Source organism: Anomaloglossus baeobatrachus, chromosome 2 (assembly GCF_048569485.1).
Source record: "Anomaloglossus baeobatrachus isolate aAnoBae1 chromosome 2, aAnoBae1.hap1, whole genome shotgun sequence".
In the NCBI taxonomy this organism is placed as follows: Eukaryota; Metazoa; Chordata; class Amphibia; order Anura; family Aromobatidae; genus Anomaloglossus; species Anomaloglossus baeobatrachus.
The window spans coordinates 218,627,472-218,647,431 of NC_134354.1; the positions used below are offsets into that span (position 1 = coordinate 218,627,472).

The window sequence follows — 19,960 nt, forward strand, 5'->3', positions numbered from 1 at the left end:
CATTCTAACATGCTGTATATAAGAGCCCAGGACACTGTGTAGAACAAAAAAAATACTTTATAATATTCACCTAGGAGGTCGCTCCGGAGCAGACTGGTCAAATGGGTGGCGCTGTTCTCTGGGACCGGCGCCTCCTCTTTCGGCCATCTTGGTCTTCCTTCTTCTGAAGTCGGCGTGCATGACGCGTCCTACGTCATACACACTTGCTAGCAGTGAGGTCCTGCACAGGTGCACTACAATACTTTGATCTGCCCTGAGCAGATCACAGTTCTATGTGTTACTAATGAAAGGGCACTCATAGCAAGAAAGGGTGGGCACCCCTGCTCTAGGATTACATTACTACTCTGTTGAAGGCTATATATCTGTATCTCTTATACATTAATATGAAGGAATCATATATAAACAATAAGATTAGACATATGTCATACTGTATTCTGGAAACCAGTAGAAGAGGAAGTGAAAACTGCTGACGTGATCGATCCCCCTCAGAAAATAGCCTCCGCTTACATCAGATTTTAATGCAGCAATTGCTCAATATGATTTTGTCTAGACACTCACTCATGGGGTGGCTTCTAAAAATGGCAAAACTGTCAAAAGAAAGTTATTCTGTTTTCTTCCTCATCCATTGTAATAAGCATAACCTGCAAATACCCTTCAACAACACGTAAATTCAGTGTCTGTTTTGCTCTCTGTTCCTTGACCCTGCATCCTACTTTACTGTTCAAGCTTCCATTTATGGTGGTGGGGAGCAGTAAAATGGAAGGAAATGGGAAGAAAAAAGGAAAAGCAATTGAGACTTTACATATGATGTATTCATTTTTATTGCTGAGGCCATTGGCAGTATTTTTGGTAATGAACACAAAAATATTTTTTTAACAAACACTTTTTTTAAAACACGTAAACAACAAAACGTCATTCTCCACATTTTATCTAAGTGGCCGTAGGGGCAAATGTACTTTTTTTGATTTGGAAATATCAATTTTAAACCTATTGTTGAATAAAGATAATACCTTGACTGCATAAATTGCATTACCATCACCACACACCCCAAATTTGGGGATGGTAAATGTAATGTATGACTCATTGATAAATATATATATAGTTGAATGTTTTTGGTTTTCTTTTAAAATCTAAAACTTTCAGAAATTATATAAAGCAGTCAGATTAGTTAAATCTAAAAACCAGAGATACAATTTTGGAAATATTGTAAATTTATTATTAAAAATCTGTTTATCTTATCAAAAAGGGAGATGAGATGTGCTCGGCTATCACCATCAGTTCTGCAGACATTAATCATGGCAGTGGTGCGCCATTCTACTACAAATTTAAAGAACTAGGATTGCTGAGGGTCCTTGCGGGGGGGGGGAAAGCAATCAACCAATTAGGATGGAAATAGCTCTTTAAGAACCAAAGGAGGACAGTGGTTTACTCTAATTTTAAGATCAGGGATTTAATTATTAGCATTTCAACATAGGCCGGGTTCACATGAGCGTATTTCACGGTTCTGGAGACGGGTCTCCCACTCTTAACTTACAGCCTCACATATGACCACGGTCAGGTCGGGCATATAAAAACCGCAAAATATACACATGTGAACCCAGCCTTAGGTTGAAATACTGAACATATCAATTCTGCATCGGCCTTTAAAATGACCCATCCAGGAATTTTCAAGCTTGCTTGAAGTTTCCTCAACCATGGAGGTTGACCAATGTCTGTAGACTTCCTATGATGCTCCTTACTCGGCAGTTTTCAAAGCTTGAAGGATCAGATTGAGCTCATAGCACCAGGTCTCATATCTATAAGACATCCTTATCTGGGCTACATTAGTCTTGCGGATATCATTGCCTTGAGGCCCTTCCATATGGTAATCCTTCCCAAGAAAATGCGCCTTCTCCTACACAAACCAAACATTTACATTGTTAACATCTCAAAAATATGATTTGAACAAATTCATGTCTATTTTCCTTTTTCATCACTTGCTTAGCGTATAATGTACATGGAAAAATAGCAGTCATGCTGTTATAGTAACTCTTAATAATTACCACCATATGGCCTTCAATTACCAACTCATTATTATTAAATTACCACATAAATCCATGTAATTGGGTTGAAGAATCCAACCCTGTTATCAGTTTTCTTTTGTGCTGTTTAATCCACAAAAGAGACACAAGTTAGTAGTAATTTCATTATTACCAGTAATGTTTTAGTCATGTTTATTATTCTTATGATTACATGCATTGTTTTGGGGCGTTATTGTGGGAATGTGAACCCTTCTCACTGTTCTGCACTCTTCCGTAGATATTTCTGTATTCATTTCATACAGATATGTGAGAAGATCACTGAGGCCTGCACCAATTCTTCTACCAAGTGAGCAAGAGGAGGGATTTCTCTGAAAAAAGCCTCATTCAGATGTCCATGAAACACCGTCTAAGTACGGGCCGTGATGTACGGATTGGACGCGGCAGCAGATCTCCCAACTAAAACTCAACAGCATCATATATGCCTATGAGGCTGTGAAATTTATGGTGCGAGACCCCTGATCTGTCCGTACATCACGGCTCACATTCGGACTATTTTTCACGGATATCTGAACAAGTTAGATATTGCCATGTCTCCAAGCTTTGCTCTCAGGCAAAGACACTTGTAAGAAAGACATACTCCTCTTCATTCTAGTAATACAGCTTCTTCGATGATAACACAAAAATGTGTACTAGAGATCACATACCCTTTACGAATGCCTATAGGAATGATTTTTACTTTCCATTCTCACAGTTAGAGTTCACTTTTCGTGTTAAAAAAATACTATTAACTTATTAATGAGGTTAATCTGCAGTTTAATAGCATTCTGAATCTGCCCAGTGCCTGCAAAGAGAGCCCCCCCTGCCAGGAGGAAATCAACTTTATTCCTCCTGACAGCCTCAGACTTTCAGTCATACAGGTGGACCGGCACTGGTTCAGTCACTGCTTAGTACATATTGAGCGGTGGTTGTAAAATGACTGACACCTTGCTTAACACTGGAGCCAGCTGTCAATCAGTGCTGCAGGTGCGGTTACAAGACCCGGTCACTAATCACTGAGCGGTGACTGAACTTGGCCAGCCCTCCTCTATGACTGAAAGCTTGAGGCTATCTAACTAAAGTTAATTTCCTACCAGTAGCAAGGCTCTCGGTGGGCAGCTTTAGAACACTATTAACCTGCAGATTAACAGCATATCTTAGTAGTATTCTTTTACAAGGCAGGTTGCCTTTAAGTACCTGTTAAGTGTGTCAGCAATAACTGTTCGTAATTACGTTTTGCTTTAAACAGTTAGTATGGAATTAGAAAAACATGGCTGCTTCGTTACCAAAATACAGTAACACACTTGTCTACAGGTTTTGTGTAGTATTGTAATCCATTTCTACTCAATCAAACTGGACATCCCATAATTCCACATACCAACAACTAAGACGATTATACTAGGTTTTGTTGAGTCTGCTCAAATGCTTGAAGACAAAGTAGTATTTCCTTCTCAGTAAGCAATGGCATATGGTAGAGAGAGGCTATCAATTAATAATTACTGAGGGACCCCGCTGACCCTATTAAGTCACCACCATAACTTTTCTTCTACCCAGGGGTCTTCCTGGTCACTAACTGCAGCAAGTGAATAGGGCCGGTAGCAGTTCCTTGGGGCTTCAATGTATTGGATGCAGCACTGAAGCAACACTATGGTTCCTTCATTACTAGGAGGTCTCGGAGGTTGGACCCCCAGCACTAAACTCTTATCTCTCGGTCTATCTCTCCACATCATGCCACTTGAATATCTTTTCCCATTGCTTTTCTATTTAGGAGTTAGTCTGTTGCTAGGTGTTAGGGAATATGGCACAGAGTACACAAGTAGTATAATGAGTAAATATATCCTGTTGGAAGAAAGGTACTTACCTCATCAGACAATCCACACTGCAAAACACTGCTCCTTGCAATCTCACACATGTCACAGGTGCTGAGCTTGAAAACCTGTGCCGCAATGGCATATTCTTCCATGAGCGGCTCCTGTTACCAACAAGATCAGTTCATAGTCAGACGAGGCACTGATATGAACATGTACACTTATGTAAGCAAAGTTATCCAAAAAACAACTATCCAACATGTATGGTCAGATTATTTTTTGAAGATGATCAAATGGTCTTAACCCACTTTATCAGAGCCAAAGCGCACCACGGGATCTCAACACGTGAGTTAGATGTGTGTAAAGAGCTGTGGAATTAATAGCGCTATATAAGTGAATAAATATTACAGTATTATATTATTATTACATTTGATACACTAGTGGGGTGTGTATATGTCATGTATTTCTTAAATGAGGCTTCAGAACAGACAGTGACACTACAGTAGTTCAGGCCTGATGGTAACAGCAAGTAAATTAGGATATTTGGTTAACCATGAATTAATGAGGAATATAAAGCAATAAAGGAGTAGAACAGGTTTTGTTACTGACATTTTAACAAACCTTTCATAATACAAGAAAAAATAAAAAGTTGTGTAATATATTTTATTAGAAAAAAAAATGCCTGCTTTTTCAGAATCTCCTTTCCCTTTTCTTATGGACTGAATATTATTCACACTTTATGTGCTATATAGTTCAGTCTTGAGACAGGCAGATATGAGACTAATTTTCAGCTTCACAGAGGAATCCTGTTATATGCTGCACATAAGTCTATGGATAGGGAAGGAGCAGTAAGCGGCTAGTGCAGCACCATGGAGAGGCAGGGTGACATACATAGGCTTAGCCTGTTCCTGCTACCAGTAGGTCTTCTACTATCTCACCCCAGAGATGAATTCACAGCAAAATGGTTCTGTATTTCTCTATGATGTCTTTTTTGCGGCAACTGCAATCACTATTTAGCATCAGAGAGCTAAAAGAGCAGGATGTCATATTTTCTCTGTGTGAACAGTTTCTAGTTTAAAAAATAATATTCTAATTTTCCTTGTGTCTCATATAGGCCACAATTCTTACTTTCCTTGAAGATAGGTAATGTTTAATTCAGTGTAGTAGAGGTATATACAGTGCAGACTATCATATTACTGAGATAGGAGATGGCAGTTGGAAATTGTTTTGTGACATAAGAGGAGCTACAGGCAGACACAGATATTCTGCTGCAAGTTCTCCTGAAACAACAGTTATAGTTCTCCATAAACTCTATGAGCACCAATTGTCATCTCATCTAAGTAAAGGGAAAATCAGTATTCACTAAAGACAGATTTTTCCTGTTAATTGAAAAATTTGAGTGTGAAAAACCAGTCCAGGAGGAGAAGGAAGTGAATTTCTCTAATACGTTATATTACAAAGTTACTTATGTTTACGTGTACTATTAATTTTTGAAGAAAAAAAAATGTAAAATTAAGACAATGGTACATGTACAGCGCAAGTCAGAAGCCGGTGTATGGAGTGGGCTGATGGGATGAGCTCGCTCCATACTCGGTAGGTAATGGCTGTGTGTTACAGCCAGGACCTGCCACTAACAATCGTGCGTAGAGACTGTGATTTTTACTATATATAACAAGGCTAAGCATTGCTCTATACAGTACGAGTGATCAGACAATCACAGATTCAAGTCCTTTAAAAATACTATTGAAAACAGTGAAGACTGAAAAAAATGTTTTATATTAAAAAATAAAAGTTAAAATCACTCCTCTTTTGCCCCATTAAAAATAAAGATAATAAAAAAATACACCTGTGGTATCAGAAAAGATTTATCAAAATATAAAAATAATTAACCCAATCGGTAAACACTGTAAACCTAAAAAAATCAAGAACGCCAAAATTACGTTTTTTTGGACACTGCAATACCATAAAAAATGCTGTAATAAGCAATCAAAACATCATATCTAACCCAAAAATAGCGTCAATAACAAATCGTCTCACCCCGCAAAAATAAGCCATCACACAGCTGCATTGACAAAAAAATGAAAACATTATGGGTCTTGGAAAATGTCAACAAAACCGCATTATTTATTTATTTATTTATTTTTGCAAAATTCAGATTTTTTTTCAGCACTAAAATAAAAATGAAAAAATGTTTGGTATTCTGCTTATGAGGAGAATCTTATTGTGAGGTCATTTTTACCAAAAAAAGTATACCGTAAAAACGATTCCCAAAAAACCATGTCAAAATTGTGGATGGGGGGGGCACAATTTCTCCGTATTTGGATATTTTTCTACAATTTCAGTACACTATCTGGTAGAATGAATGGTGTCATTCAAAAGTACAACTCGTCCCACAAAAAAATAAGTCATCATATGTCTAGGTGACCAGAAAAATAACAGGATTTATATATATATATATATATATATATATATATATATATATATATATATACATATATATATATAAAAATAAATATATATTTAGCATGTTGTTACCTTAGTGTAATGGAACTGCATGGGGTCATCTGTAGACAAGGATATGACCAGACCTTTTTCGTGGAAATCCAACAATGGGTTCTTGGCATATTCCAGAAACAGACTGTTGTTACTCAATGGTGACATGGCAATAGGGATTTTTGCCAAAAAGTACAAGTATTGCAGCACAGGACTCTATAAAACAAAGGTTTTACACATTTTACAAAAAAAAGAGCAACCAAAGAGTAATCACTAATTTAACTTTGTGTGGGTCTGATGGAGAAAACAGGGTACAGGGGTCAGCAATCTCCATCAGCCCTATCAACATTTAATAAAGCAGTAGAGCGCGTGCACAACTACAAGTCAATGTAAGCAGGGCGCGTGGGAACACTGTTCTGGTGATTAGTGGGGGTCTCAGCTTTTGGACCACAACCGATGGACAGGTGATAAATTGTTATTATTTGAATACCCCCTTAATAGTAAAACAATAATTATAATAATAATATTAATAATAATAATATTAATATAATAATTATATGAAAAATAAAGTGATCCCCACTTGTGGCAGCCGAACCAAAATTCATCTTAGTTTACCTTTTTCTCACAACTAATTTTGATAAATACATGCTGCCTGTCATAATACATTTTTCATATGGAAAAAACAAAAATTGTGCATATAAGGCACATTCTTTTCTAAAAACACCTACGTGAAAAGTAAAATTTTACCTTTTTCAAGTTCAATCCATGAGAAATATTGTCAGCCGTCATGAACGCTGCTAATAAATGAGTGATGGCGCCAGCTTCACCACAGTGAGGGCGGAACAGGAAAGTGTTCATTCCCCTCTCCCTGGAATAAAACAAAATCTATTATACATTTATTACTATATGTCCCCCTCAAATAAACTCACTTCTTTATTATTATTTTTAAGATGTGCAGAATTATTAGGCAGATTGTTTTCCTCAAACAAAATGGGCCAAAAGAGATTAATCTGACTCTGAAAAGTCAAAAATTGCTAAACGTCTTACAGATGGCTAGAGCACTCTTGAACTTGCTAAAATATTGGTGCATAATCACATAACTTTGCTCTTGTTTTTAGTTGTCTTTTTTTATGTTTTTCAGGTTTTCATGTCAGATTCCCTGGACTACGTCAGACCTACATGGGTTTTTTTTTTTTTAATAAATTGGTGAACTAGGGAAAATATCAACTGGAGTTTTTTAAAATAAACTATTTTTGTATTATTTTATTTCTCTTTACTTACTGGGTTAGTAATGGGGTGTCTGATAGACACCTCACAATTACTAACACCAGGGCTTGATGTTAGCTGTGTTTTTGGACAATTCACAGCTAACATCAACCCAACTACTATTACCCTGATTGCCAACGTACCAGAGTAATTGGGAAGTGTCAAGGCGAAAAGCCAGAATTGGTGATGTGCCAATTCTGGGGAGGCTGTTGGCTGATATTTTTAGGCTGGAAAGGGCCCAATAACCATGGCTCTTCTCATCCTGATATCAGTCTCCATCTGTCTGCTTTAGCTTTGCTGGTTACCAAAAATAGGGGTGACCCCATGTCTTTTTTTAAAATGATTTATTTATTAGGTTAAACAAGCCTTTAGTGCCACATGAAGGGCACTAAAGGGTGCAAGTTTATAATATGTAGGGGGTTGTTAAATTAGAAATTTGCAAGATATTTATCTATTCTAATATCTTCCTATCATCTAACCTATCTATATTTTTTATTAGCTTTTTTCAGCTTTGAGATGTGTGCATAAAAATTGGACAGCATACGGATGGTCGGCATTTTGTCCGTTTCTTTTACTGTACCCATAGACTGGCATTGGTGAATTTCATCCAATATACACAGCCATAAAGAGTATGGTCAGAAAAATAGAAGGAACAAGGCAAAGAGGAAGACCGGCAACCCTATGGCTTGATACTATCAAGATAAAGGCAGAGAGAAGACCCTGGTGGACCTATCTAGGCTTGCACAAGATCAATCTTTTTAGAAGACATGAGATCGAACTGAAGGCCATTAAAAAATGAAGTGTATATGTTAGGGTGATCCTTTTGATCTGTCCACTAACACAATGCTTTTAATAGATCTATTGGTTTATCTTCTTCCAAGGGTCAAATCAAAAGGTATGTGAAATATAAATAATCTTTTCTTCCTAAAGTAACTTTTTGATCATCATGAGCTTGTAGAATATGTGTTCCCCAACCAGTATGGTTTTATGATAATTCCTGGGATTACAAGTCAATTGTCATATAAATGTTGCCCTATTACCTACATGTATCTAGTCTGTATTTTCAATATAACCTAGTAATTATTAGTAGTTTACAGGAGAATAAATCTTCCTAATCATCTCCTTACAAGTCTATTATATACAGTGAGATCTGTAATATTGACATGGTGAAGGTAATAAGGACGTCAAGCTAAATCTGCTATTATTGCTAAATAGTAATTTTCCCATAGGGTGGATTGGAATGTGTAGAAGCAGTTGGCAATCATTGGATCACGTGAATGCATTAAGGAATATTGGACTGGAGTTGAAAAGGGTAGAACAAAAGCTATAATAGCATCTAATGTGGGTCAGGAGAAAGGAGAGTCTGGATAAAACAGCTGCCAATTAGCTGGGTTAGCTTTATGCATATTATACAATTAGTGTAGAGGGTTGGCTTCCTTCTAAAATCAATGTAGCTATAGCCAAAAATATAATTGTTGTATTACAGTATATTATGCAGACAAAGAGAGAAGTAGAATGAATAATGCCTATCCATGATTTAAATAGAAGGAAAAGATATCGGCACATCCAACGTAAACTAATTTCATTCTTTGTCACATATTATTAAAAAAGTCCATCCATATTTAGAAGACCGTGACGCGTTTCCGACTCAAAAGAGCGTCCTTAATCATAGGCTAACATTTTTAGCAAGCTCTAGACATTTATAGGCAGAGATCAATAATATAGTTAGAGACAATAAGTAACACATGATTAAAATCACACACTAAAAGCAAAGAAGTAGGATTGGACAAAAGGAAGGGGGAAGGGATTGTGAAACGCCGTAGTAGAGAGTATCTCATGTAAAGTACCATTAATAATATTTCAACAACGAAATAGAGCAGGTCATATTTAATCTCATTATACAGTCATATGAAAAAGTTTGGGCACCCCTATTAATGTTAACCTTTTTTCTTTATGAAAATTTGGGTTTTTGCAACAGCTATTTCAGTTTCATATATCTAATAACTGATGGACTGAGTAATATTTCTGGATTGAAATGAGGTTTATTGTACTAACAGAAAATGTGCAATCCACATTTAAACAAAATTTGACCGGTGCAAAAGTATGGGCACCTCAACATAAAAGTGACATTAATATTTTGTAGAGCCTCCTTTTGCATAAATAACAGCCTCTAGTCGCTTCCTGTAGCTTTTAATGAGTTCCTGGATCCTGGATGAAGGTATATTTGACCATTCCTGTTTACAAAACAATTCCAGTTCAGTTAAGTTTGATGGTCGCCGAGCATGGACAGCACGCTTCAAATCATCCCACAGATGTTCAATGATATTCAGGTCAGGGGACTGGGATGGCCATTCCAGAACATTGTAATTGTTCCTCTGCATGAATGCCTGAGTAGATTTGGAGCGGTGTTTTGGATGATTGTCTTGCTGAAATATCCATCCCCTGCGTAACTTCAACTTCGTCACTGATTCTTGCACATTATTGTCAAGAATCTGCTGATACTGAGTTGAATCCATGCGACCCTCAACTTTAACAAGATTCCCGATGCCGGCATTGGCCACGCAGCCCCAAAGCATGATGGAACCTCCACCAAATTTTACTGTGGGTAGCAAGTGCTTTTCTTGGAATGCTGTGTTTTTTGCCTCCATGCATAACGCCTTTTTGTATGACCAAACAACTCAATCTTTGTTTCATCAGTCCACAGGACCTTCCGCCAAAATGTAACTGGCTTGTCCAAATGTGCTTTTGCATACCTCAGGCGACTCTGTTTGTGGCGAGCTTGCAGAAACGGCTTCTTTTGCATCACTCTCCCATACAGCTTCTCCTTGTGCAACGTGCGCTGTATTGTTGACCGATGCACATTGACACCATCTGCAGCAAGATGAAGCTGCAGTTCTTTGGAGGTGGTGTGTGGATTGTCCTTGACAGTTCTCACCATTCTTCTTCTCTGCCTTTCTGATATTTTTCTTGGCCTGCCACTTCTGGGCTTAACAAGAACTGTACCTGTGTTCTTCCATTTCCTTACTATGTTCCTCACAGTGGAAACTGACAGTTTAAATCTCTGAGACAACTTTTTGTATCCTTCCCCTGAACAACTATGTTGAATAATCTTTGTTTTCAGATCATTTGAGAGTTGTTTTGAGGATCCCATGATGCCACTCTTCATAGGAGATTCAAATAGGAGAACAACTAGCAAGTGGCCACCTTAAATACCTTTTCTCATGGTTGGATACACCTGCCTATGAAGTTCAAAGCTCAATGAGGTTACAAAACCAATTTAGTGCTTTAGTAAGTCAGTAAAAAGTAGTTAGGAGTGTTCAAATCAAGAAATTGATAAGGTTGCCCATACTTTTGCACTGGTCAAATTTTGTTTAAATGCGGATTGCACATTTTCTGTTAGTACAATAAACCTCATTTCAATACAGAAATATTACTCAGTCCATCAGTTATTAGATATATGAAACTGAAATAGCTGTTGCAAAAACCCAAATTGTTATAAAGAAAAAAGGTTAACATTAATAGGGGTGCCCAAACTTTTTCATATGACTGTATAAAGTGTTTGGCAGCTCCTGAGTATGAAGCATTGCCATTACTGATATTTGCAATGTGTTCAGCCACACGTTTTTTTATTTTACGAGAAGTATATCCGACATAACGCAATTCATATGTTGCACATTCAATACAATAAATTGCATGATCTGTATCACAATTGATGAAAGATTTTATCGTATGCGTCTTAGAAGGAAGTGAAATCACAGTTTTTCTATTTTGGGTAAAAAGACATCATTACATCTAGATCCCCCACACCTATGAAAACCTTTCACTTGCAACCAATGTTGTTGTCGGTTTACTGTGGAAAAAAAGGCTGGGGGAAAGTATGTTTCCCAAGGATCAACCTCATCTTGCAACACACGCAACCATTTTTTAATACCTTTCCCAGGATATCATCCTGATTAACAACAGGCAAATATTTGAGAATTATTGCCTTTATTTGCTGAAAATGAACACTATAAGCTGTAGAGAAAATTAATCTCTGATTTTTGTCAGAATGACCCCTGGGAAGTTGGTGATTATTATAAAGTGCATTCTGTCTAGAACGACTACATACGATATTGCATGTGTGATTTAGGGCAGTAGTACAGTAACCTCTTTTAATCATTTTTTTTATTATTAAACTCTCCCTATCAAAGCTAGCATCACTAGAACATAAGCGTCTTGTCCGCATGAATTCTCCATGTGGTATTGCATTGATTGTGTGACGGAGAATGGTTACTTGAGGCAAGGAGTAAAGTATTACCTGCGGTTTCTTACCTATAAAGACAAGAATTGACTGATTTCGTACAAGGATCACCCGTGAGTGTAATATCCAGAAAAGGAACTTGTAGGCCTCCATGACTATAGGTAAAACTTAAATTTATATCATTTTGGTTCAAAAACTCCAAAACGTGAGGCACGGCCGTCATGTCTCCCGACCAGACAAAGACCAAGTCGTCGACATAATGGCCAAACCATGATTTCTTTTTCTTTCATAGCCTTATAGTGATATGCAGTACATAAGGCCATATTCACACTGCACTTAAAACAGTTGTCCAATCCTATTAAATGGGTAAACTTTCAAAGTGCTTGTAAAAACAAGCAACTTTGCAATTCAAAATCCTCTCCATTCTCAAAAGCAGTGGACAATGGGACAATTTACAGATCATTGCCTAGGCTACCGACCACCACTGCAGTCTATCAGAGGTCAGGTGTTTATACAATTAGCTGTTTGCTATAAAGTCTGAAATGTGTTGTTTTAAAACGGGCCTGATCACTGGATCCCACAAGCTTCAGTTCACCTGCACTCCTTCAATGTTACCTGTGCTTGCCGCATGTGAGCGTGCACAGTCGGGCCTGCCGCACAACCATCCTACCAGTCCTAACTGTCAGTTTTCAGGAGCGCACCATCCACCATTAAGCAGGGAAGTGGTGAGCTCCTGAAGACAGAAAACAAGACATATGGACATAATGATGCATAAACCAGGTTTACCTGCCATAATATTAACAAGAAACAAGTTTTAACAACATAAAGAGTTTCAATTTTTCTTATTATGCATGGTGATATGATGCTAACGTTTAAAGGGAATCTGTCACCCTATTTAGTTATTTTAGTTACTAATATGGGCATACAGGTGGCATAAATGTGAAATTAGCCATACCTGTATACCTCCTGGATGATGGGTCATTTGGCAAAATCCTCTTTTATATTGTCTGTCTTCTGGGCTATGGGGCATGTGCTGCCCGGAAGATAAGCTGGCCTCCGGTCTCCATTACACAGGATTCCTCATCCCCTTCTCTTTTCTGGTATCTCTGTGACGTCAGGTGCGCAGCCAGAAATCTCGCGCCTGTGCATTTAGTTATGCTCATATTAATAACTAAAAAAAGCAAAAGGGTAACAGATTCCCTTTAATAACTAGAGATATCAAATCACTCCTATGAAGAGGCCACAAAACCTGTGTCTACCTGCACATGTTGGATCTTTTTTCTGCCGCTGTACATAAATGCATATTTCTTGCTGCATGTTGGGGGGGGGTTCTTCTTGGGGTGTTGTCTGAGTTGTACTCTGACTTAAGGTGGTGTCACACACAGCGACAACGACAACGACGTCACTGCTACGTCACCATTTTCTGTGACGTTGCAGCGATGTCCCGTCGCTGTCGCTGTGTGTGACATTCAGCAACGACCTGGCCCCTGCTGTGAGGTCGCCGGTCGTTGCTGAATGTCCAGCTTCATTTTTTGGTCATCGCTCTCCCGCTGTGATGCACACATCGCTGTGTGTGACAGCGAGAGAGCGACGAAATGAAGCGAGCAGGAGCCGGCGTCTGGCAGCTGCGGTAAGCTGTAACCAGGGTAAACATCGGGTAACCAAGGGAAGACCTTTCCTTGGTTACCCGATATTTATAAAAATAGCAAAAAAAGAGGACAATGTCCTCCAAAAATTAAGTATTACTCACAGCAAGTTGGGCTGTAGTGTGTACATCGCCCAGGCCAAAAGCTAATGCTCTACCAGGATACAGCTAAACCCCCACTAATGTGGAAGCGTCACAGGTGCAGGAGAAGCAGATCACACACACACCTCCATGGAATGGAGGGGAGGCGAATGCTAGATGATAAAACTGCACACAAGTGGCTTGCATAGAGCGCTGTTCACATGCAGATGACACAGTCACAAACCCGCAGCCTATTAGGTGACGCCCTTCTATTAGATCAGGAGGGCTGCCAAGCCGTACCCCACTGTGTATCATGCACGGACAGACACTCTACAATGCAAGGCCCAACAGAAAGGGGCCTGGCTGTATCCTGTACAAACAAAAAAAAATATGAGGTTTTTGTTGGTATTTATGGCCATAAAACGTAAGCCTACACCCTCGTCAAGGGACCTCATGTCTGTAGGTCCCTACACTAAATATAAAAATAGCAAAAAAAGAGGACAATGTCCTCCAAAAATTAAGTATTACTCACAGCAAGTTGGGCTGTAGTGTGTACATCGCCCAGGCCAAAAGCTAATGCTCTACCAGGATACAGCTAAACCCCCACTAATGTGGAAGCGTCACAGGTGCAGGAGAAGCAGATCACACACACACCTCCATGGAATGGAGGGGAGGCGAATGCTAGATGATAAAACTGCACACAAGTGGCTTGCATAGAGCGCTGTTCACATGCAGATGACACAGTCACAAACCCGCAGCCTATTAGGTGACGCCCTTCTATTAGATCAGGCGGGCTGCCAAGCCGTACCCCACTGTGTATCATGCACGGACAGACACTCTACAATGCAAGGCCCAACAGAAAGGGGCCTGGCTGTATCCTGTACAAACAAAAAAAAATATGAGGTTTTTGTTGGTATTTATGGCCATAAAACGTAAGCCTACACCCTCGTCACGGGACCTCATGTCTGTAGGTCCCTACACTAAATATAAAAATAGCAAAAAAAGAGGACAATGTCCTCCAAAAATTAAGTATTACTCACAGCAAGTTGGGCTGTAGTGTGTACATCGCCCAGGCCAAAAGCTAATGCTCTACCTTTCTGTTGGGCCTTGCATTGTAGAGTGTCTGTCCGTGCATGATACACAGTGGGGTACGGCTTGGCAGCCCACCTGATCTAATAGAAGGGCGTCACCTAATAGGCTGCGGGTTTGTGACTGTGTCATCTGCATGTGAACAGCGCTCTATGCAAGCCACTTGTGTGCAGTTTTATCATCTAGCATTCGCCTCCCCTCCATTCCATGGAGGTGTGTGTGTGATCTGCTTCTCCTGCACCTGTGACGCTTCCACATTAGTGGGGGTTTAGCTGTATCCTGGTAGAGCATTAGCTTTTGGCCTGGGCGATGTACACACTACAGCCCAACTTGCTGTGAGTAATACTTAATTTTTGGAGGACATTGTCCTCTTTTTTTGCTATTTTTATATTTAGTGTAGGGACCTACAGACATGAGGTCCCGTGACGAGGGTGTAGGCTTACGTTTTATGGCCATAAATACCAACAAAAACCTCATATTTTTTTTTGTTTGTACAGGATACAGCCAGGCCCCTTTCTGTTGGGCCTTGCATTGTAGAGTGTCTGTCCGTGCATGATACACAGTGGGGTACGGCTTGGCAGCCCGCCTGATCTAATAGAAGGGCGTCACCTAATAGGCTGCGGGTTTGTGACTGTGTCATCTGCATGTGAACAGCACTCTATGCAAGCCACTTGTGTGCAGTTTTATCATCTAGCATTCGCCTCCCCTCCATTCCATGGAAGTGTGTGTGTGATCTGCTTCTCCTGCACCTGTGACGCTTCCACATTAGTGGGGGTTTAGCTGTATCCTGGTAGAGCATTAGCTTTTGGCCTGGGCGATGTACACACTACTGCCCAACTTGCTGTGAGTATTACCCGATATTTACCTTCGTTACCAGCGTCCGCCGCTCTCGCTGCCAGTGCCGGCTCCTGCTCTCTGCACATGTAGCTGCAATACACATCGGGTAATTAATCCGATGTGTACTGTAGCTAGGAGAGCAGGGAGCAAGCGCTAAGCAGTGTGCGCGGCTCCCTGCTCTGTGCACATGTAGCTGCAGTACACATCGGGTAATTAACCCGATGTATACTGTAGCAAGGAGAGCAGGGATCCAGCGCTAAGCGCGGCTCCCTGCTCTCTGCACATGTAGCACAGCGTCGTTATGATCGCTGCTATTTCTGCTGTGTTTGACAGCTAAGCAGCGATCATAACAGCGACTTACAAGGTCGCTGTTATGTCACAGAAAATGGTGACGTAACAGCGACGTCGTTGTCGCTGTCGCTATGTGTGAACCCAGCTTTAGATATTCCCTCTGCTGCTCCCTCTCCCCTCTCACAGCATGCCTTCCCATAAACACACTGAGGAAGCGATACTGCCATTATGTCTGCTCCTCCCTGTCTTCTATTTACTGTTTCACACTAGACAAATACATCAGAAGCTGAATAGGTTTATTAAAGGCCCTGTAGACAGGGGTAAGGAATGGGAACTACAGGCTGCAGAAAGGTGAAGAAGATGCCATTTTCTGCATATATGAAGTATTACAAAGTTTTAAATACTGATTTATGAAAAAAACAGTTACATTCATGGGTATAGTTTACCTGCTTTTATTGTAGAGCCCAACTTAAAAGTTTATAAATATGAATAATATTTCTTTATAGCTCCAAATAAATTGCTGGTATTATGAAAACAAGGTATCATAAGTGTGCTATATTCCATCATGTCTAAACCACCAAAGAGGGTTCCCAGAGACTTCTACTTGTCACTGGACTGCTGCCAGGATTCATTGCAAGGAGGCGGAAAACCAAGACTTAAAGAAAAGTTCCACCCTTAACTTATTTATACATGGATGCAGATCACAGAGTGTAAATTTAGCATTAGGGTGGAATTGATTTCAGTGCAAGCTGTATGTACATATGTGTATGTATGTACTGTACATGCGTATGTACATATGTACGTATGCATGTATCTATATACGTATGGATGTACGTACGTACGTACACTACAGCAAGAAAATACTATTAGATAATAAAGCGTTAAACACAAAAATCTTTTCAGATCTCAAAGCACACCCTTGAAGGCAGACTTGCGAATCCTCACAGCACGCAATGTGCCTGCTGTCTGGTTTCTGTGGTTATAGCAATGAGAGCTAACGAGCCCATGACCACAAGTATGCAATTGGCATATATGCAGTCATTTGACCAGTAGACGTGCGCAGCCTCACTCAATAATAATAAATGTTGGAATGTGCCTGGGAGTATGCAAGTAGCATACTTGCAGTCACATGAGCGCCAGTACTATAGAATCCTGACAGTGAGTACACTGCGCACTGTGAAGATTCATAATTCTGCCGTCACAAAGCGTACCCCAAGGCCAGACAACCCCTTTAACACTTCATAGTATTTTTTGGCATATAATATTTCACTTAAGTTTGGCCAAACCATTAAAGGGAACCTTCAGTTGATTCATGCTGCCCAGACCGTGATTAGGGCAGCCCAAATCGAATTATCTGTCCCAATTAAACAGGAATAGCCCGGACTGCTGCCCTAAAGGGGCTCAAGGGAGGGCAGCATGACTAGGAGGGATGCTAAGCCATAGAGTCATTAAAGGGTTAAGTTTAAAATGCAGTTTGTGCGGCAAAGCTGGGGAGGAGCTTTGGGGTCAGTTTGATTGGTTAGGGGCTGGTGCTTAAGGGGGGGGTCGTATATATAGGTCAGGTCAGGGTGGGGGTGGCCATTGTTACCTGGACAGCATCCTGATTCGTTCCCGCCCGCCCTGGTGGTAGACTCGACAACTGACGTGGAAGAGGAGTAAGATCCTGATTTCGTCGCAGCAGCGGAGGAAAGGAGGGGGGTACCTGAAGGTGGGGGTTTGCACAGAAGAGAGGGGGGAACCCAGTGCAGGAGCGAGTTACCCCTGGTGGTGCAAGTAATTGGTGATACGGGTCATTGCTGGGTTGAGTCTCAGCGCGACATGGGGTGGGCAACATCTGGCTAGGTGTCCTCAAGCCATTGTGGTGCAGCTGAGGGCAGGAGGTGGAGCCGATGTTGCACTGAACTGTTTTGTCAACCTTTATTTACCCCCCTCCTTTCAGGGTTTTCTTCAACGTATGTTTTGAAATATTTGTATATATTGTTTATGTTTTGTTATTAATAAATGGGGCTGCTGTGGCCTTTATATCCAATGTCACGCAGTCTTTGTGTTTGTTTTAGGTAAGAACTCTGGTGGGTGGGGACGGTTGGTTGGTTCATGGTAAGGCCTTTAGTTAGACATTCCGGAGTCATGCAAAACGTAAGAGGTGGAAATACTGAATATTATATATCTTGCTGCTTAAGTGACACAAATAACACATGGAAAAACCATTTGTCTAATGAGAATTGCTATAACACAGAGTACGCCTAAATTACATTTTCTTCTGAAATAGAGGACTATTCAACACAACTATATATTGTGTATATTTCAATCATATCAAACTATAGTAAATCAGAGTGCCACACTTTAAGAATTTACTCAGAAACCATTTTGGATATATGTAACACAATCAGTGCCCTATGATTTCCCTAAAACATACATTCTGTGTGTACTATAGTATATAAATACATACTACATATATCAATATAGATCAGTGTAACTTTCTAAACCATTGGCAATTAGGTCAAAGCCCGCCAATATAGTTCGTTGCACTGGTCCCGGAAAACCTTTGAATGCTGAGGATTTTTTTCTTTCAGCTGTTATTCTTTAAAAATGCTGCACACAAACATCGTCCGTTATTAGAAAGCGACACCAACTGGGAGATTATGGGATTGCTAGCATTACATGCCAAACACAGTGCAATAACATGCGTAACAGGACACCGCCATTAACCCTTTCCCATCTGTGCCACATAAATTAGCAGTGGCTCCAGAGGCTTACTAATTAAAAAGTTCTAAGGAAAACCCAGTAATCTAGATCCTGTATGTAAATATAATACACGTTATTCTTTTTGAAGACCCCAGGGTAATGGAAATGCAATTTCATCATTAAGTTAAAAAGAAATGCAGACTAAATGTGTGTAGATATTTAAGAAAAGGCTGACATGTACCTTGTAAGATACAAGACAGAATTACTAGTTTTGATGTACAATGTTGATCCAATGATCTGTCAGATTATATCAGCACAGCAGTGTAAGGGCGGATTTTTTTTCCACTTAATGACACATTGAGTCTGTACAATTTAATTGAGTATTTCTTGCCTTCCACATGAGGTTTATAAATACAAAAAGATTGAACTTAAAGGATTTTACATGTTTACTTTAACCTGCATTTTATTGTGTAAAAATAACAAAATCCCTGTTTTGCAAATTGCTATTGTAGCTCGGAAGCCTCTGTCACTCCAGCTCTATTCCCAGCCCAGTGCCACCTCCTGCTGCTTCACTGATAGCTCTTTCTCCTGACGTCATACAGCATAGAGGCTGTCAGCCAAGCAGGAAGAAGAGGTGATTGGGGAATAGAGCTGGAGTGACAGAGGCTATAGCTTTACCATAGTTCTTCAGCCTTGTTTGCATAGCACAATTTGGATGCTGATTTCTCAGTAACAGAAGATGGGACTGGATTTGTCTTTGAAAGAGCTACATGCACGTATTAATAGTGTTGGGGGTGAAATGCAGCTGACAGAGTCCCTTTAAAGTTCCCTAGGTAAAAACAAACGCCTGATTCATCAAAACTTTTACATCACTATTTTGGAGTAAAAAAAGCTTTAAAGTCACATATTTTTGGTGCACCTTGCGGCTATCCTAAATTGGGACTATGAGCATTGTCACAGCATTTTTCCTCCGCTCCAACAAAGTGGGTAGATCTGGGGCGGGACATGGGCATGGCAATAACCACTCGCCAAAAATAAGAAGAACAATGTTGTTTGCTATGCCGCAAAACTTACTCCAGTAGGGACTAGAGTAGGATCTGTGGCAAAGCACACACAGAGAGGCAAGCCACTTCTCCGAGGATGCTGATTCAGGTGGTGCATACACTTCTTCATTAATCAGGAGATTCTGACTCCAGCATGGCAGGTCTCGATGAATTGGGCCTGCCCTTAAGTCCTCACCTATTGTACCATCACCCATTCCCTGTAGACTGTGAGCCCTCGCGGGCAGGGTCCTCTCTCCTCCTATACCAGTCTGTCTTGTACTGTTAATGATTGTTGTACGTATACCCTCTTTCACTTGTAAAGCGCCATGGAATAAATGGCGCTATAATAATAAATAATAATAATAATAATAATAATAATAATAATATAGTATTTTTAACCTATCCATTGGTTATGATCACTGGCT

General features: G+C 39.9%; 1 protein-coding gene across 1 annotated transcript in view; it reads right to left on the reverse strand.

The window, feature by feature from the left end:
- Positions 1-802: 802 nt before the first annotated feature.
- AMPD1 (adenosine monophosphate deaminase 1) overlaps positions 803-19,960 on the reverse strand; it is a 116,954-nt gene continuing 97,796 nt past the window's right edge. The window contains exons 12-15 of the mRNA XM_075335615.1: positions 7,106-7,226; positions 6,401-6,574; positions 3,919-4,029; positions 803-1,894 (exon numbers count right to left, since the gene is read on the reverse strand). Coding sequence (XP_075191730.1) covers positions 1,736-1,894; positions 3,919-4,029; positions 6,401-6,574; positions 7,106-7,226 — 565 coding nt within the window. The 3' untranslated portion in view covers positions 803-1,735. The remainder of the gene's footprint in view (positions 1,895-3,918; positions 4,030-6,400; positions 6,575-7,105; positions 7,227-19,960) is intronic.